At 44.2% G+C, this 21197-nt stretch overlaps 1 protein-coding gene across 1 annotated transcript in view; it reads right to left on the minus strand.

The window, feature by feature from the left end:
* FGF2 (fibroblast growth factor 2) overlaps nucleotides 1-21197 on the minus strand; it is a 28805-nt gene that overhangs the window by 3883 nt on the left and 3725 nt on the right. Inside the window, exon 2 of the mRNA XM_086464384.1 lies at nucleotides 3182-3285. Within this exon, the coding sequence (XP_086320510.1) occupies nucleotides 3182-3285 (104 nt within the window). The remainder of the gene's footprint in view (nucleotides 1-3181; nucleotides 3286-21197) is intronic.

Raw genomic sequence — 21197 nt, forward strand, 5'->3', positions numbered from 1 at the left:
TCTGCTTTAGTATCACACTGTGCCCATTAACTGGTTTTAACATTTTGGACTCAGATTAGGAATTAAAATGCCTCAAGGTTGTTCATTCTCAAAACTGAAACCAGAGGGTTAACCTGTAACTACCACAGCAGATGGCAGTTTGACCCAAGAAAGGTAATGATCATATTTAGCCTTTTCTAACTACGAAAGGGCCAGGAAATGAAGGTTATTCTCACAAATATTCTTGTATCACAATTTTAATCCGTAACATCAAAAGCGGAGAATTCCCTTCAAGTCCTTCGGCCTGGCAAAACCTGTCCGGTCACAGCAAAACCACAGAAGCAGGACAGACAGAACCAACAGGTCGTATCCTGCAACGCCAAATTATTTCTTGTGAAATATAAAAGTTACTCAAAAGTGCAATTCTTCCTTTCATGGGAAATTTTGAGAAATGTCTCCATGAAATGAAATAATCAAAAGTGAAAATATTTCATTATAATTAAATGAAACTGGAAAGTCAAAATGAGCCGTATCAGAAGTAAAATGTTTCAATTTTTCCATTAAAAATCTGATGGAATAGATACATTTCTGCACAAGTATTTTTAGTTAAACCAGCATTTTCCAAGGGGAGGTTTTGACTGGCTGCATTAGTAACCAGCCATTCCCTCCGGTGACTGAACTGGTGAAGATCATCACCTCTACCCCACAAGAACTGAGTCTGTCAGTAAACACCGAGCACAGAACTGCTAAAGTAAAAGCCGTTCACATCCAGCTTGAAGGCAAGAACGTGATCTGCGGCACCACCACGCAAATCACCAGTGGAAGCAGTGGCACGTTGGCTAAGCAGTAAATCATTTTGCAAGACCCAACTCCAAACAGACCATGAAAGCATGTCCCAACAAAGTAACGACAAAAACATCCAACTAGATGAAAAACAGGACTGAATAATCATTTGTGATTTTTGAAGATGCTGATATAAAACAAGAACACTGCGCTAACTGACCCTTAACACTGAAAAGCAGTAAAAAAAGAAGAAAAAAACCCAGATGTTAAGAAGGACAGAGGGGTACTTGAGTGACCAGTGGGTCAGAGAACTAAATAGGTGTTTAGAAATTAAATTTCCATAGTGTTTTAGAAGAAAAACTCCAAGGTTTCAGCAGATATGCACTGATGAGATCGCTTCACTGCAAAGATTTCCAGCATGTGCTCTTTCAGAGCCCTCACTGAAACACAACACTGCTCAAACTGAAAAAGAAACGCTGGCAATTAGGAACGGTTTCATGTGTTTATAGGCAGAAAACAGTAGAGGCACAATTGGCCGCAAACTGCTGGAAGTTGCAGTACAGAGATCCTCATGGAAAAAACACTGCCTGTGCTGCAGAAAGAGATCGTGAAATTGCAGAAGTATTCATTGGGCTGGTGGAAGACCGAAAACTTCAGAGAATTTCCACCTCTGAGTAGCCAAAACGAAGAGCTGTAGGAAGTAGCGTTTGCAGTAAACACGAGTCACGTAATACCCATTTCCAGAAACAAAGCAAAACAAAACCGACATTTTATAAGCTCGAGTGAGAAGCATGAAGTGACCCAACTCTACCAGATTTTGAGGGAGTAGTTCCGAGTGGACGGCAGATCCTTTCCAAGCACATCGCCTCACCAGAACTAAGCAGATCAAATCGCTGCAGACAGCTGCAAGGGAAGCATGTTCTACAACCCAAACCCACCATACAACAGTAGGCTGGAAATCCCAAATATAAACATAAACGCACCCAGGTGTTTATCATTTAAAAAAAGGTGCTAAACACCCTGTTTTGACCATTCACTCTCGCTCACGGCAGGAGGGCAATTTGAACGGGAAGCCGAATGCCGCCACACCAGCGCCACAGGAAATTCCCAATTATCCTTAACTCCAGAATAGCACAGCGGACTGACTACTCCTCACATTTTCTTCAACTGAGCTGTCACCCCATCCCCGAGCACGTAACGCCGTAACTTGAAACGGGTTCTTTAGCCGTGTTCACAGGCACGAACCAAAGGGGCTCCTCGGAGCCAGAGAGGCGCGGTGCTGAGGAGCACACGGGGGAGCTGGGCTCCCGGACAGCCCTGCTGAAGTGCTTTCTTTGCCTTCAGGCTCCTTTCACTCCGGCAGAGCTGGGGGAATCAGCCCCGGCAGCCCTTGGCAGGGGTCTCTCATCAGGTTCAGCTGGGTGAGGAGCGCCCGTCGTTATTGACACCTCTTACCGGCGGGGACTCGCGCGGAAGCTGCGTGGGGCTGCGTGCACGACACCACAGCATCAGGGACTACTTCAAACCGAAATCCTGTAGCAGGATGCCCCAGGGCGGCACTGCACAAGCGCTGGGAGTTTGTCCGCACTGAAGGTTACAAACAGGGATGACAGATGGACGGTGCCTGCGTCTCATAAGCGAAATGAATGGAACTGCAGCTCTTAAGGGACACTTTGTAATCCAGCCCTAGGAGACCTTGCTAGCTTTCAGAGGCTGCTGAACACACTGGGTTTAGAACAGTTAAAAATTAGGCTGACACCAATAAAATGCACAGTTTAAACAAAAACTAGTCTCACTAGAGACTAGCTTAATTTACCTACATTCGTGTAACTTTTAAATTATTTTATCATCACATTTTCAAAAATGTTTTTCTTGCCAGTTTTCTGGTTTGGCAGTACACCCAACCAAAATACTTGATTCTCTTTGAAGAGGAAAATGAGAAAACAATGTATACAGATTGCTATAAAAAACATTAAACTCTAAATTTAAAAAAAAAATGGCTTTACTTTCTACTTCAAAAGGGTCTTTACAATCACTTCATGTGAAAGGAAGTGAAAGACAAAAAAATTATTTGGAGGGGGGGGGAACGGGACGGCAGGACAACGGACACACACGACACTTGATTCTCCATTTGTTCTTACAATTTCCTTCTCTACGCGATCACTATGATGTCTCTCCCTCAGCCAGGCCATTCCGGTTACGTTTTGCGGCTTCTAGGTGAGGGCAGACATACTCCAACTCATAATTCAGTTAACTGACAGAAGTTGTGCGGAGCTGATTTCTCCCTGATAAATGACACACGGACAAGCTGAGCAAGTCCTGCTGGAGAGAGGTTACTCAGCACAGAGCGAGGAGAGGACCTACCAGCACAGACACGCAAACACACACACAGATAAACAGGAAAAAAACTGCTGCTTACCAAGGCCAGCAATCTGCCGTCCTCATTCATAGCCAGAAAGCGATTTGCGCTCACACCTTTGATTGACACCACTCCTCTTTCTTCTGCTTGAAGCTGCAGTTTGACTGCGAACAAAAAAGACAGGAGTAAATTTTCACAGCCATCGTGGGATTTCGGCACTTGACGGCGAAGCCTAAAGCTTCAAACCTCAAACCAGAGAAAGCCTGAGCTTCAGCTTGCAGCGAAGACTGTAAACTTTCAACCTCTAGCTTTCTGATCCCATTTTTCATCGAAGAAAATGCTTATTACAAAGTGAGTAGCTATTGTCAAATTGGCAGCAATCAGCGTGAGTTATTGTTCTATCTTCACATAAAAGCAACTTAAAAACCCATAAAATTCCTTAAGGGCCACTTATGGCACAGTCAACTGCTCACAGAAAATGGAAATTCTTCATGGCAATTTTCCTGTGGAAGTATTTCTTAACGTTTATAGAACGGCATCCCACACTGAACGCATGCAAGTCCATACAGCTAGGCTGTCAGAGAGGCACGAGGCTGGACTACCATTAAGACCATTCAGGACAGTATCACGCACTAAATGTTCTAGCAGTTCCCAACAGAGAAATACCAGTTTACATCATACATCCAATAAGAGGTTAAAATAAACAAACAGAAAGAACTGCAGAAGTAGACGGTGACAGCAAAGACACAAGAAACGGTATTATACAAATTAGGAACATGAAAAGTGGGTTTATTTGAATCAATTATTTAAAAAAAAAAAAAATGAAGAGTCATGTTTTTTTGGAAACCTGTAAGGTCGGATCCCATAGCTTTTAGCTACTGCCTGTGAATGAACACAAAGCCAAAATGGGTTTTTCTAGCCACAAATCGCATCCAGTAGTTTAGATTAACAGACAAGCGTCTTCCCCTTTGCCCGCAGCTTGTTTCAAGCGGTAAGCCAAAAGCAGTCTCCACCTAAATCCAGGAGAGCTGTTGGCTATTTTTTCCTCTTTTTCCTTCCCTGAGTGTTCACATCCCTGCATTCAGAGCGAGAAATGAATCAAGCCTTTAAGTGGTTAAAACAGCAGAGCCAGGAAGTTGCATCTACGCTGCATTTCAGGCTAACCCTTAACAGGAGTATCTGTGACACTGCACCTCAAAGTTCAGGTTTTTCAACCATTAGCTACACAGGATGGGGAATACTACAGTACAAGAAACTACGCCAAATAGGACAGCAAAGTCCACCAGATACCTTCTGTGTGACTTAGGTAGGTAGTTGTGGCTCAAAAGAAACCTAAACGCTCTCTTGGAGCCATTTTTCTGGAGAGGAGGAGGAAAAATAAGGAACGTACGTGCTGTCCTAAACCTCACAGAAGATCCTGATCTATTCCGACCATTTTTAGAACTTCTCCCTCTGAAAACCTGACTTGGATTATTTGAAACATCACTTAAAAAACGGGGGAAAGGCCCATACAGCAAGTCAAATGAGCTCTTTGGACTGCTTGCAGCTTGACGTGTTGTCCTTTCTCTCCCCTCCTCAAGCAAAATACATGCCCATTCCCTGCAGCTCCACCCCATCGAGCCAGCTTGCACAGGCAGTACAATTCAATTTCTACTAAAAACAAACACAACCACTTCAGTAACAGAAGAACACAAGAAATCAGATCTCCCAAAACCCCTAGGTTTCCCTCTAGTCTGGATGGCCATTATTTCCAGTGAAACCCGCACCTGCAAACCCTCTCACTCACAAAAAGAGCATCAAGCCCAGATGAGCACTGTTTTTCTCTGCAATACTGTGCTTTCATCCACAGTTCCACTAAACATGGACTTTTAAGAGCAGCTGTAATTCCGTAACAGGAAGCAAGATCATTGCAACACAGGCATCAAAAACGAGGAACAGTTGAGAAACAGCTTCTCACCTTCTTGGGATGTGTAAAGACAAAGAAAGCTTTTACCAAAGAATTGCAGCAGCTAAAGAAGGAACAAGTGGGATGTCGCAAGCTGGTACTGGTTATGTGTCCATCAGGTGTCCAAATGAAGGATGTGACTCATCTGGTGTGAGACTATCGGTGTTTCCAAAAACGACCTGGACTGGAACTTCTCCCTCCTGCTTGCATCCCAGAAATTATTTTGGGAATTAAAAACATTTTCTATTTGAAGACACTATACAGAGACCTGAGCATGACAAAAGCCCAGCTAGAGGAACCGACAGCTGCGCTCCACTCAGTCACAAGGGCTCGGCCCAGGACTGGCATCGCTGTGCGTTTGCCCGTTTCTTTCTTTGAAGGGTTCACGACCGACACGTACCTGGGTCCGTACGGCAACGCTGGTACGGCAGCTTAGCGGGGGAAGTCTGATGGGCAACACTGGTACCCGTCATCTCAGACATGAGCCCCATGCACCTGCCTGCTTTTGTGGAGTACAGAGTTGCTTCTATTTAATGATGCAGTTTTAAAGAGCTTGACCTTTTCAGCCACCAGAACAAACGCTTGAAGTCACTGTAAATTCTGGAGCGGGAGCATCTCTTGAGATTCAAGAGGGCGGTTGCTGCTTATTTGGCTTTTTGTTGTGGGGAAAAAGAGATTTTTTGCGATACAAATGAAAACTTTTTTGGTTTACCTCTGTTGTTCCTAAAGACAGGACCAAAGAAACTCCAACAAGAAGAATACCAGGAACATAAAGTCTTTAGGATAATTGCTGCAAGCCCTTTTGTAAGCATTAAAATTATTTCATCTGATTTCTCCCTACAGACAGACATCAGTAAGAGCGGCTCGTGATTTCTATACACAACTGAAGCCATCTTAATACAAACGCTGCACTCTAAAGAGATAAAATGGTTTCTTACGAATTATGTGCCTGTTGCCATTTTGCACAAAGAAAAAAAACCAAACCCCTCATAATTCACTAACAACTTCAGACTTCCAAGGAAACCTCGGTAGTTATAAAAAGGTGAAATGTTTAATTTCATCCCAGAATCTGGTGTCCAAAACAGAGCCCTCCCGAGTTATTAGGCCAAAATCAGACTTGTGAACAGCTTCAAAAACCTTCACTGCAACTCCTAGCCCTCCGGGGAAGCCAGAATGTGGAGAACTGCTCTGGGCAGGGACTGGGGGAAATGGGACTTCTGAGATGTGCCCAAGCACACAGCTCTCACCACACACGTAACAAGAAACAGCTGTGTGAAATATCTGAAAAGTACTATTAATTACCGCAGTACAGACTTACTCTGCTTCGTGACTTTCTTGACAAAAAAAAAAAGCACACCAACTCCTAACAGCTCATACCGGGCCAGAAGTTCAGATTCTGTAAAAACAAACTTTTAGTAAAGGTTTTTAAGGCCTGTAAAAATATTTGTATAGTTTGGAGAAGCCTGTGAAAAGTGTTTCTCTTTAAAATGGAAAAAAATAATACATATATATATATATATATATACATTTTCCTGCAGATTTTGAGAAGTGCTGCAATACTGAAAGCCCCCAAAGCCAAATCAGCTTCACCAGATTTTCCTCTTCAACTCGAAAAACACATGAACAAACAGAACAGCCCTGTAAGTTTTCCAGGTTTCAGCGTTATTTTAGGGCTTTATTAATGTTTATCTGGAGATGCCAAGATACAATGCAACCTTACTCATCGAACACATTTTGACCATGCAATCATCACCAGAAGCAACAATTTTAGGTTTAGCTCAAAGCAACTTGGTACAGCTGGTGACAGGAGAAATGTTAACACTTGACACGGGCGATCTGTATCTTTCACAGCCTTTAGGTCACCAACAGCAAGAGTTCAGACACGGGCCATCATTTCAGATCTACTCGTAATGCTTGTCTTCAACATACTTGATCCTCAAAACCAGATCCACTAAAGTAAACTAATTAAGAAGTTTGTAATCCAAAAAAGTAGCACAGATTGTTGTGAAACAACTCATTAACCAACTGAGGGCCAAAAAGGCGCATTTCCCCAGTTATTCTGGCAGTCTTTCGGGAGGGCCCCCCTCCAGCACAGCAGTAAGTTATGTCGCTGTACACATTCCTAGCGCGCCCTCTCCTTTGCGATGAGCAACGCTACAGCCGATGCCCGCTGGGTTTGTGACAACAGAGAGCTCGGCACGCTGAGCAAACGTCTTGAGAGCTGAGGCCGAGTCATTGCAAAGTTATGAAGTAAAAAAAAAACCCATCCTATCCCAATTATAACCTGTGTGACCTTTATGAGTGGACAACTAAAAGGGACACAGTAAATTTACTACTACTACTAAGACTTTCTTTTGTATCTCTTCATAACAAGCCAAACGATCATCTTCCCTTTTTCTGCCAAGTAAGAAGAAATGAAGTGCAAGGCATACAGATTAAATTTCATACCAGGGTAGAAACTCTGAGGGAGAAGGATAAAGTTGTATCTTTGTGAAGATATAAAAAGGCTTTGAAATACATGAATGGAATAGAGTTAAGACACTGAACTGTAACTCAGGAGATGGATTTAAAACCTTCCCCTGACACAAACTTCTAAGGTTGCAGGACAGAATTATAAAAGTCTCCTAAAGAAAACTCTGCTTTGGGCCATTTCCTTGTTCCTGTGTTCAGCACAATCGCAAACCTGTTAGGTGAACAAATGAACCAGAGTTAACAAAATGCCTTTATGGATACAACGCCACAGTCCATGATACCGCAGTGAATACCTTCTCAGAAGAAAAGATACCAGGCCCAGAAGCAGCCACCGCACAGCCCTCTGACAAGCTGCACCGTTAAAAATGCCAAACCAGGTATGGCATCGTAAGATGGAAAGAGAACAAGCCGCACAAAGGCATTAAATTAATCAATAGCTATTTACAGCCTGCAGGAGAGAAGGCATTAAACAAATTCTTAATCAGAAGGTGATTGTTTAAAAGCTACCTGGCTCAAAAGCGAGAAATGCCCATAAATGTTCCAATTACAGGAAAGAGATGTACAGTATCTACCTGACAGCACATGATGAGCAACCCTCTCCTTGCTCACCCTGCCGGTGACATCAGGAGATCCCATCACACTCTTCTCCTTGGAACGTTTTCCAGCTCCCCTGTGCTGTAATAAACAGGGGAGTAAAGTACCACTAGCTGTGCCGTGGCCCTTCCTCAGTTAACTCGCCCACACAGCAGCAGCACCACCATCCCGCAGGTACAGTCATAAAACTCAAGTCTTCAGCACAGCAAAAAAAAGTCACACATACAAATCAGAGATTTTTAATTATGGGTCCAGAGATTTTTTTTTTTTTTAATCACTCTGTTATTTATGAGTTTTCCCTCAAGTTTTGCAAAAGGATGCCCATACCAAAACAAAAATCACAAGCTGCTTGTCAACCTCTTGAACTGCAAAATGCTTCCCACAGGCAGACTGCATCCAAATCCACTGAGGGTGATCCACACCGTTTCCAGAACATGGGAATTCTGCATCTTACAGCAGCTGAGCTGAGAGTGCTCAGGGAGCCCCAGCTCCCCCATGGCAACCTCTGCATCTCAATGCAACAGTCCAAAGAGAACAGCAATGGTTTGTCAAGGGCTTTTCCCTGCAAGGTCAGTGAACCGTAGCTGAGCCAAAATAAAGGAAGACTAAACCCTGTCAAAATTTTCACCATGTTCACTTTTGACAGGACATGCAAAAGGAGTTCCAACTCAGCACCCAGTTGTCCAACGTTGTTAGTTATCGTTAAAGACTGGTTTATAGATATACAGCCTTCTAAAGCTGTAAGGGTAATCTGATACTCAAGAATGTTCAGATTTTATTTTACAGTCGTATGTCTTTGTGCTTATAACACCACCTACATCTTTATATGGCAATTTATCCAAACAGCTGCATTTACCTAAGGAGATGGTCATCAACTAGGAAAACGTATCACTTTGGATGTGGCTTGAGTGAACCTACTATGTCTTCCAGCAGTATAAAATAAAGGATAGAGGGGACACATTTTTTTTCTTCACAATACATAGAGGCCATGTTAAGAATACGTACTCACTGATGTTTTGGCTGAAGAACAATAGGAGCTACAGCCTAACCTGAGTTTCCACTGAAACCAGTACAATTTGTGGCATTAAAGGATGTTGAACCACACTGCAACGTGCACCAAACCAGACAAAACAGTGACAACACTGCTGCACTCCTGCCCTGCAGCCAGCAGAGCTCTGCCTGCATTCATGCCATTAGTGACTGTGGACATAACATTATAGTTTCGCTACCCCTCTGTAGTTAACCATCCTTCTTTCACAGGGTGTACGGCCAGGACAGATCTACAAGTTGCAGGTTAAACTAGCCAGCATATTTGAGAGAGAGGTTAACAAATGGGCATTTATTTCACTATTTGGAGAGACTTTTCTAAGAATATGGAAGCTGAAAAGTGGTATTTAATAGCACTGTGGTTGGCAAGGTTTCAAATTTCTGTTACGAACTGGATCTTCCCCATCTTTTCTTAAAGAGCTCGGTATTGCATATGCCAGCAGAGAAAATAATTTTATGGACAAGCAGCACAACAGGGACAGAAAAGATGCTAGCAAATGGGGAGAACACAGAAAACGTGCCCATTTCCCAAAAGTTCTTTTATTGCCCTGAGTGCTAGAACTGAAAAAAATCACATGTAAAATGAAAACTCTAACGTCCTGTTACAGTTCTCCCAATCCAGCAAAGCCTTCTAATGGCCCAGACCAAATAATACTGCATGAACTTAAATGGCCCCAAATGGTTTCATTGCTCTGCATCATAAAGGGTTCGGCCAAAAATCTTCAAAATTGGTTTGTTTAGAAGATCTTGGCAAAATCTAGCAACTTAATACTTCAGGAAAAAAAAGAGATCTGTACATTTTGGAAGTTACTCGCTGCTGAGCTCGTACTAACCTGTCTCACACACTCCCAGTCGGAGCCGCGCTGGCCGCTGTGGAGGAGCGGTGCCGCCAGCCTCCTGCATCCCCAGCCCTTTGCCTGGGGCCAGCAGCGGGCAGGGAGCCGTGTGCTGTCACTTTTCTCACAGCAGCTTCATCAGCCGAGATGTTCTGGGGCAGGAGTGTGCCACGGCACCACCACGGAAGAGGGAAAGCAAAGGTCATAGTGGGGAAGGGACAGAAACATGTTCGGAAAAAATAAGAGGCATAAAGAGCAAGCAGCAGGGAAGACGGGACAGGGTAAGGGTGCTGTACTGGAGCATGAGGCAAACTCCTGCAGCTCAAGGAGGTGGAATTTGAGATGCATTAGCCAACTAGATTCATACAATCCCCGTTTTCCTACTCTTTCCCAAGGAAATGGGAAATCTAACCACTACATCAGAGACACCCTAAAATAAAAAGCAACCACCAACTCCTGCTTTAGATACACTTACACAGCAAATAAAGGTATGATTCAAGTCTAAACTATGCTTCCACTATAATCTACCTAGTAAAGAATCCTACAGACAGACTTCAGCGTGGAATAAAACCATGAATACCCAGCCACAATCTCAGACTCACACAAAATTCACGTCAGAAGGGCCCTATCGAGTCCAGCCTCCTCCTCAAGGGTCTCCATCACTTCACAGCGTAAACCCTGCTGCCAAATTTTTGCTACTGTCAGACGTACATGCAAGCTAAATCAAAGCTCCCAAGGGTTCACCGATGTTTCCTGCAGTCACACCTCTTACTGCCGTAAGGCGCGACCGCAGTGCCCTACGCACACGTGCAGGGGCTGCTTTCGTGCTCTGCAGAGTTCTCCCACCCCACCAAAATGCTGCTCCCAGGGCAGGACCACGCAACCTCGACATCCACTTTCAGTACCTCCGCCCTTCCCTGCAGGGCCCCAAACACCCCCCTGAACACCCGGAGACGAGACGCCAGCATCATTACACTGCCCACCATCTGCACATGCAGCCCCTCGCCGCTCTGCCTCTCTCACTTTCAACAGCCTTCTTAAAACAGCGGGAAAGAGAAGCCCTTTTCATGACTGTAACATCACCATTAACACCCTGCAAGAATGGGATGTGAAACACAAGATTTTACCAAGAGGACTCTGGGCCCGAACACATTGATCAGACAACGGTCCAAGAGATTTTTTTGGAGTTTGTGAACTTCTCAACAGCACACACACACCTTACGCAGACACTGCAACTAACAGAGCAGCTGACGGACCCTGGGAAGAGAGGAGGAATCTGATACTATTTCAACCCCCGTTTTCACTAACGTACAGCTGCTTTACTTGAACTGCAAAGGTCAATAGCCAAACACCCCTCACTCGGTTTACAAGAAAGGAGAGTTTCTGTACCTCCAGGCTGCACGTCCCTGGATCAATGACTAGCGTTACTACAGTCTCTGCTGTGGAAAAGCTAAACCCCAGCCAAAGGCTCAGGGCCCATCTCCAACATATTTGCAGAGGCCCTGTAAGGAAAATCCATGAGGCCCCCGAATGACACTGCGGTGAAGCTCTTGCGCCAGCTCCCCACCACTCGTCCTCCTGCACCTCCATGCCCACGGAAAAGAGCAAAGCAGCAACTATTCTGCAGTCTCACCGCTACAGAGGTGGATCACCTCTCGAGGGAATAAATATCAGAAATGCAAGGAAGTTCATAAAAAAAATAAGAAACAGCAATGCTTTGCTAAATGCAACACCCTACGACCCAATTCCCACTCCCGCATACTCTGTGGATGAAGTTGGCCAATTCCTTCGCGCTTGGGGGCAATGTCTATTCCCAGCCAGGTGTCCAAGCAAGACACACAGAGTCGGGCGTGCTTGCTCCACACCTAACATAATAAACCCTCCCAAACCCAAGGGCTGGTTCGTCAAAGATACACGTGCACGTACACACACACCGACTAACACCCCCGTTTTGGCATTTCCAGAGCCAAAGCTGCCCACTGGGTCAGATCCAAACCCCAGCCCACGAGCTGGTGATACCTACCGTATCCCATCTCTAGGAATTACAAATATTTTTGGCACTCTCCCTCTCCCCTATCTAGTCTCTGACACTTTCTGAAGTCCCCTTCTCAAAGGCACATTAAGCACATTAACATCTTCCGCTAACTGATAAGCTTTGCACGGAGGTACAAGGCATCCCCAGGCTGCAGACTGCAAACACGAAAACAACTCTTTACTCGCCTTCATACGCTTGTCGTGAAACGACTGTGCCATCGCCAGAGTAGCTGAAGTACAGGCTGCCTAAAACCTGGAACACACGCGTGGGGGAGAAACGAGAACCAGATACGAAAAACAGCAAGGGAACCTTCGCAGAAGAGGTGGTCTCTTAATAAACAAACCCCACGGAACAGCAACAAAAACAATCAAGCAAATGAAGTGTCACACTGAGAAACAGTGAGTCACTCTCCCGCACAAAGGCACATTTCTTTGCTTTTGCATGACAACATTCTAAGTGTATCTTTTTCCTTTTTGCCAGCCAGAGGCATAAAACCACTCGCAGACAGACCTAAGGTCTCTAAAATGTAAACATCTACAACAAAAAAATATACATTTCTGAAATATGAACACTTCAAAAAGTTCCAGTTATGCTGAAGAGTAAATCCAAGGCTTTAATCAGAATAATAACTTGTGTGACCGTTTAAGTATCAACCCACTAACCTTGTCTACCGCATAACATGGGCATTCACAGATGTTAAGAGTTTTCATCTTTTTAAGCAGTACAAATACTGAATACAATGACATTTATGTCCCTATTCAGGTTCTCCGTCTATTCTCATGTATATCTTAATGTCAATTTCCTACAAATATCCAATTCCACCTAATATACACCTTTCACACTCAAGAGCCCTCCCCGGGAAACACCAATTACCAAATACACAGCATCCCCAACTGCTCCCTATAAATTTCGTATAGGGGACAGTAAAGTCATCCTGCAGAAGAACAATTTCAGAATAACGTGACACACAACATTACTGGCAACAGCCTGGCTTGGTGCTCCTTGCCTACGTGCCCATGTACGAACCACGCACAAGCACACTTCCCCATTTCACACGGCTTGCATAAACTGGTTGATCAAACTTCATCGAGTCCTTTAGAAGTTAAAAGCACTGGAGATTCTATATTCTGCTTACAACACACAGCCTGGGTATTTTGAGCTGCCAAATAAACAGCGATTGCTTGGCATCGCATTAAGGATTTCAAATGTCAGAAACCGCAAGTACACCACTGGGTAAAATTCTACCAACTACCTAGCTGCCACGCTGTTTGCGGTCTCCTTGTCACGGCGGATGAGCTGAGCACATCACTTCAAGTCAAGAGGGCAAAACTAAGCAGAAAAAGTTACTAATTTTACAAGAGAAGAACTTCATTCAGTGCTGGGTACAGGTAATAAGGCCTAGTCTACAAGTTACTGATACCTTTACCCCAAATTCTTGATTTAGACCAATGTTTGAGGGTTTCCTTATCAAAACAGTCAACGTTCACACAGGTTTTTTAGGACTCTTCCCAAAGGGCTTTTGTTAGCAAGGGGAAGGTAATCCATCATGTTTCTTTCAACTGCTTTCCCTTCCTCTCGTGTTCACTGAAGTAAATCCCAGAATAATCACTTTCAGTTGTTCACCTTTAGAACAAAGCTGGTGCAACTGATTAGCCGACATTAACCATGTCGCTGACTGATATCAGATGAACACGGAACTTGCAGAATTTCAGCTCTTCATGTTTACCGTGCATTCACTAATTTCTCCATAACTATGACCTGTTTTTCACTTGCAACTAAATAAACATACACAAAACCAGGGTCAACCTGAGACAAGCCCAAGAACAGCACTTCAGAAGCCAGAAAAAGTAAAATGGATCCTTTTTAAAAGGTATTTTTAGTGCTCCTTCTTCACGTACAACTCATACAACAGCTATTCAGTAGTACATAGTACTTTATGGCTGTAACTAATGTTGGAGCAGTAACAGATTTGATGAGATGAAAAGAAAAAGCTGCCAGAGCAGTGGTAAGAAATGCCAACCCATAGGCTTAATAAGCCTTCGTGTCACAGTTGGAAAGGAAAAGCTGGATTTTGGAAATGCCAAGAGGAATCAGCAAATCGGATTTCAAGAGCGCCTGAAGCACAGTGGTGACAGAGGAACTGTGTCAGGCTCCCAGGGTGCCAGGGAGATGGCACAGCAGACAGGAGCAGAAAGAAATAACAAGCTAGTAAGGAGAGGTTCTTATGAATTAAGTTGCCCTTTAGAGCTGATGGCGCTTAATCTGGCCAAAAGGTTAAGAGACAGTGACTATGCTGGTTTTGCATTTCCCCCATCTCCAATACCACTGCAATTGAATTAATTACTGAGTCTTCAATGAGTATTTTTGCAAAAAGTCAACACAAGACCCCAGTCAAAATCCATACGCATGCACACACCGCGTTTCACTGGTGCCTGTCCACCTCACTCACTGCAAGGACAATGCAAAGACAACATTAAGCCCGGACACTGATTTCATCCACCGTCTATTTTATCCCCTTCCATCAAGCTGCGTAACCACCGTACACTGACATTTAAATAGCGCAGCCACAGGGGAACAGCACGAGCAGCAATGAAGGAAAACATCGGTCAATCACTGCTGACCCAGAGCAGTAGTGAACCAGAGTCTTCACAAAAAGGCTCTAATTCGTGTTTGAAATGCAGCCTCGCTGAAGTAGAGAGTTGTTCTTTGGACAAAAGCAAATTCCCCAACAGTGAAAAAATTAAGCGCACGGTGCATTTTTAGACTTTCCTTCAAATATCTGGGTAACACTCTTCACTTTTGCAGCCCCCTATGATCAACTCTGAGGTGGCAGACAGAATACACCGTGGGTCCCAGTCTGCACTGGGGAGCCAAGAACTTGGGTCTGCAGGACCGCAGAGAGAAGGATCAGGCTGCAGTCACTTCCCCAGCTTCCAGCTCCCTGAATAAAAACCCACTGCTTATTCTGAATCCCTTCGAACCACACTAAGAGGGGACACGAGCACCTTTCTGACAACAAAAGAGAGACTTTAGAATCTGCAGCTTGAAAGAACCTACGTGGCACTCTGCTGCTTCAGCCAGACCATTACTAGTACTCACTACGCTGGTTTAAATCTATTTGCTGGTTTAAATCTCCACGCTGCTCCAGACTTCACTGCAAGAACAGGCTCCCAAAGTAGCCATGGCTACAAGCACTGTCTCGCCTCATTCACATTAAATGCAGCAGGCAGGCCAGACCCCTCTCACTCCTAACAGCATTTTCTCCTAATGTAATATCACGCAGACAATACTGATCCATGTTACTAGAGCTTCAGCACTGAAATTCAGCTTTATTTTGAGACACCTTGCTCTGCTCTTCAGTATCAAACAATAACACCTTACAATCACTGGTACTAGCTCAAGCAGAGACAGTTAAACGCTCTGGAAGACATTGCTTCTTGAAGCTAAGCAGAAGGCTGGGACTGAAATAAATTAGAACTGGCAACATGGGACAGTTCTGTAGACCTCTTCGGCTTTGAGGAATTCCGGCACTTTTAAGGACACAAGCATTGTAGGTCCTTTTCCTCCGTATTCCTGAATGAACTACCTTACTGTCAGTAAAACATCCATCGTGACTCCGTAAACATCTGTAAAACCACAAAATGAATCCTTCATGGTTACACATGCAGGGGCACGGCCAGACGCGCGTTTAGCTGTTCATCCCAACTGCTCCGTTACAGCTGGAGGAACCCGGTGACCTGAATTCACGTACTACTGCACAGAAACCGCTCAGCCTAACAAGTCTGTGCAGCAGGACACTCCAGGTGACTTCCAAACAGAGATGACAGCCTCTCCCCGTACATCCTCTACATGGCCTTCACTGGCTGCTTCTCCACACTAAAAAAGGCTCTCCTTTTTGCACCTATCTCTGTTGCCACAGGTATCGACAGGACCCAGCGGAGTACTGCACAAAACTACCCTACAGGTGGGGTTCTCCACATCCAGAAATCCCAGTCTCACTATCAGTCTTCCCAGAGTTGTGGGATTGTTTTAACACTCATTGTAATATGGTCCTAAATTTACTGTTCTGGCCTGAAATGTAACACAGGTGACAACCGCCCAGACTCCATCTGTTCATCCTCTTCGAGTCACCCATGGAGTCCTGCATTTTAACAGCCAAGGCAGTTCAGGACGTGGTACCACAAGACAGGCAGTGACAACCGAACCGCAAGCTGCCGCTGGAAAGGGGCAGTTCCCGTCCCTCCATCCCACGCTCCCAACTGCACACTCCTACCACCTCCCTCGCACCAGCCCCGGCACTTTTCTTGACATCTCAGTGACCTGCTTCAATCCGTTAAATCAATCAGAAACTAATACAGTGCAAGGGGGAGAGAGAGCAAATGCTTTTCTGCCAATTTACCAAACCAATCTGTCCCTTCGCTAAACCCGGTGCTAGAGGTGGTGCCGCTGACAGCACAGCTGAGAGTAGGGCAGGGGAGGCACCATCCCTTTTAGCAGCAGAGACTTGTTAGATCAGCTGAAGCATCCCTTGGCCAGTCACCGCTCGCCACAGAACGCGTGATGTTACAACACAACATTTGAGGGTTGGAGGGGAAGGCGAAAAGGGGACATGTGGATTGAAATTAAACACTTGAGAACTTGTTCCCCAGTACTCAGAAACACCAAGAAAAGATACAGTCTGCCAAAAAAAAAAAGGTGCCAGTCCCAAGAGACACTACAGACATTTCCCCAAGAGAGGTGTACCAAGCACAGACCGAGACGCTACGATGCCTGTTCACTGGAGTATGTTAAGGACATCCTTTATCAGCAAAAATAACCACAGCTTATTTTTATAATCAGCTACACCACCGCAGAACAGCAACAGAATGTCTAATAACACACATCAGCACGGTAAAGTTTGCAGATGGACACCAGGCATCGTGGGCTGCAGGTTGGGTCAGCCTGCGAGTAGAAAGGAAAGAGCCAAGAAACAGGCTGCAAATATTTTCAAGCTGTATCCCAGCTGGTATCTATCCTTGCTTTTACAAAACACAACATAGCCACGAGCATCAGGATTTTGCCATTTGCACATTCCACCTGGGTTCCTAATGACTGCTGTTTCACGAGATCTGCTTAAGGTTCATCACAAAGCAAGAGGGCGAGCTAACAAGCTCCACAATACGAGAATATCATTTCACCACACTGCCACCGCCAATGGCGAGGGAATCTAGCTCCTACCCGTCCCCTTCCTAGTACCCTTAATAACTCTCTCCTTTGAATCACCCAAGCAATGTGGTTTCAAGCTTTAAAAGTCAAACAGGAGCGATAAGCTCATACAGGATCACTCAACCAGAAGTGCACCATGACAGACTGTGCAAGACGACCTCCACCCAACTTTGTAGACATCATCTCATTTATATTCTGGGACGACCAAATCAGGCTTCAGTCAAAATCTGGCCCTACCCTGAACAAACAAAATACTACATAAAATAATAATCCTGAAACGCCACCAGCACTCCAGAGAGTCACCTTTCAAACATTTTTATTGAGACGTCAGCAGGCAGCAGAAGAGGCAGATGGGAACTCAAGTTTACCCATATATTGTCACAAAACACATTACTGGAAATGACAAATGATGAGAGCTGCTCTATTTTGAAATGCACGGTCTTAAACAGATACTAATAGAAGTAAAGGCCATTCATTCTCCACCAGAACTGAAATGCAGTCCGATGACTGACTTTCAGACTTCAAAAGTCATGCCATAAGCATTTCAGGTATCACTTGCTATAGATATTCAATGCACAGTTTTCATGAAAGCAGGCACTTCTGTCAGCAACAGGAACTTCAGCAGTCTCAGGATAACCTTTATTTCAAAACTGGATTCTGTTACGGTTATACAGTCGATTTTGGTTTTACCAGATAATTGCACTGAACATGCTGCCACTGACACTGAAAAAGCTCCATTGTTCCCAGGGTTATTAACCAGTTTAGCACAATCAATCACCTCTCAAGTATTTTGAAACAACAGATGGCCAGTGATCCCGAGGCAACGCTCCCAAGAGTGCTAAAAACTTTAATAAAATACGAAGTTCAGTCTTGTCTCGTTCACATCAGAAAGTACGGACAGATTCATGGATTTAGTTCAAATCGGTTGCACAAGTGAGGAAGTATCAGAAAAATATTTTTCTGGTGAATAAAAAGGAAGAGAAAGGTTAAAAAAAAGTGTTAAGCTCGGAGAAAAACTTTCAAAGAAACTCGTTAGGTGTTTCAGTTCAGTGCGTTAACAACTTTTAAGTATACAGAAACCACGGAATAATTATTTTTTTAAAACTGCTTGCCATAGACGTGATCCAAGGGAGCTGGGAAAAGCTTACAGAAACAAAACATCACTGAAAAGATTATGATTTAAAATTCAGGTTGAGACACTGATTAATTAAAGGGCAATTAAACAGAATTCTGCCCGAAAACTGCAGTAGAACAGGTCCCCTTTCTTTCAGAAAATAGGACAGGTGTGTGTATTCTGCAGAAACTGAACATGAGAAGAGGGCATTTTTCTGGGGTTTATCTTCTGAATCCTGTGACTGTTAATTCTACTGCCAAAACCAGTGCTACGCCTCTTCTTGCCCATTCAGCTGTCTGTGCACTTGGCACTTCTCTGGCTGTCATTACAGAATACAGAACCTGAACCTGCTTTTATTACAGAAGATGAAACTGAACACCTTTTAAAAATCTTTAGTAATATACACCAGATACTTTAACAAAAAAAAAAAAGGGAGAAAAAACACAAACCCACAAGTTTTAATTAACTGCAATTTAGTCTCTTCATCTAACACGTCAAAAGAAATGACATCTTAAAAAAAATCCTTACTAACATAGTTCACCTGCTGCAGAATGTTTCTAAATGTATCTCCACCACAGGATAAACTTCTCCTTCGAACGAGCTGCACAAATTTCAAGCATTTATTGCCCAAATAAATACCATTAGCAGCCACATGATCTTCTTTTCTCAATCAGCAATTCAGGAACGCGCAGCTCCATTTTATCACGATGACAGACATCCCAGAGTCTTCATTCCGACTTCACCTCATGTTACACGGTGCGTTGCTGCAGATTTTATCAAAACTTTTCATCTGCCCACACACGGGGCTCATAAAGACAGCTTTTGCAAGCGTCTGCATTGATGTGACTATCTCCATGACGTCACTGTACACTGTCCAACTGCTCTGTGCTGTCTGTACCTCCCTTACTCCTTCAGCTATGGCTGTGCAACGGCTAAGCAGGAGCTGGGACTATTTTTCTCTGTAAACAAGAATGTCTAAATACCTATAAGCGCTCCTGATTGCTAAAGCCTGTCAGAACACTGAAGGGCTAAATCCTGCCCTCTAGTGTACCTGTGGATGGTGGTGCCTTGGGAACCCTCCACCCTCTTCCAACGGCCCTTTCCAAACCAGGCAGAAAACAGCTGGGAGAGACAGGACAGTTCATGGCCCACCGGAGACACCTCGTATTTGCCTTGCTCCGCCTTCAGGGTGTACCCACTAGCTGGTACACACCTCCGGGGCGGGCAGGACTCACTAAAACCTGGGTCAGAGGGTCAGCAGACACGGCACAGATGAGAGAGCATCCTCCCCCTGAACAGCACCGTCCCTCAGCGTGCCCAGCCAACACAGGTGGTCTGTCCCTTATTTCAGTAACTTACCCTGCAGGGACACGCAGGAATACAACAAAATAAGTGAAAGGCACAAAGGAAGCATATTCTCAACTTTTTTTGTAGGGGGGGGCTCTCTGCTTCCTCATTCCCTAGACCAGCGACATCTGAGAGCCAGGAGGAATTTCTGTGTTGACCGTGCCGCAAAGCATTAGTATTTGGCAAACCAATTAAGGTCTGTGTAATACATCAAAAATCATGCAGAAAGAGTCTGTTTTCAGAAGGATTTGGGTAGAAGCAGTATTTTCGGGCATTTAGGGCCAGTTTTTTTCAAAAAAAAAAAAAAAAGTCAGAACTCACGTAGCGCTAAGCTTTGGAACAGGACGCCCTGCCAACAGCTCTGGCCAGGTCTGTGGGACACCACAATGGGAGAAGAGATCTTCTCAGTCCCAGATAACTTACACACCTATCAAAAAAACTAAGCACCAGGTGCTGAACCTTTATATACTAAAATAATGCCTGATATTTGCTCAATTTTTTCTGAGGATCACAGATTTATTCCATTCACATAAACAGCGATCAGATTTCAATCTTCTTGATTGAGCTGGCATGCTCTAAAAGTCTGCAAACACTTCAATACAGTCTTTTCAAAATATTTACAGTGTAACCATTTAAACGTGGTATACGATGCAAGAAAAAAATCGTAACATCAACAACTACTTATGAAAGGAACTTTCTTAAGAAGAAACTTTCCTGGACCAGTATTACCCTATTTTACATTTTCTTGAGATGTTTGTGGAAGAGCAGCCAGCTACTGAGCAGGAAGAAGGTATTTCAGACATCTGCAGTGTTGATAAAAGCTCATGCTGCTGAATCCTTTCCGAGTGACGGGCTGGAGCCTTGTCACCTCATTAACAAGTGGACAAGAACGGGAACGGCTCGGGATTCCTTGGACGCCTTGGTTTATGCTCACCATGAAATAAAGCTGCTTGAGAAATTATGGAAATATATAAATGCCAACCATTCCTCAGTGAGGGAAGCTGTGAAGGGAACCAGCTGTGCTATTAGACATTTTTTAAAACGTTATGGATAAGCGTTCCCTTTCCATTCCCCTTCACCGGCACTGTAGCCTCTTTGAGGCAAACACCGCGGGAAAGTTTCTAAAAGCCCTTCCAAAAAGACTGCGGTCTTTGTACGTTTTCTAGGGCATAAATCACAAGTTGTTGATCAACAACAACAACGACAGACAGACATGTTTTTTGTTTTGCTTTAAACAACAAAACTCTTAAGTGCCTTCTGTTTCTTGTTTGTCTGAAATGTACCTCTTCAAGGAAAAAAAAAAAACCCAACAGAAGTCCCCAGGGTGTGTCCAAAGGGGCACTTCACTGAAGTCACTGTACAACATGCGCCAGATGTGGCAATATCAACCACGTAAGACGTATTGTCCTGTTTTTCAGCTGCGTGAGTCGTACGATTCCAATCCTCCAGCACACAGGACGCCAACTTCCATTCCCAATTTC

This window comes from Leptosomus discolor, chromosome 4, assembly GCF_034619465.1.
Source record: "Leptosomus discolor isolate bLepDis1 chromosome 4, bLepDis1.hap2, whole genome shotgun sequence".
In the NCBI taxonomy this organism is placed as follows: domain Eukaryota; kingdom Metazoa; phylum Chordata; class Aves; order Leptosomiformes; family Leptosomidae; genus Leptosomus; species Leptosomus discolor.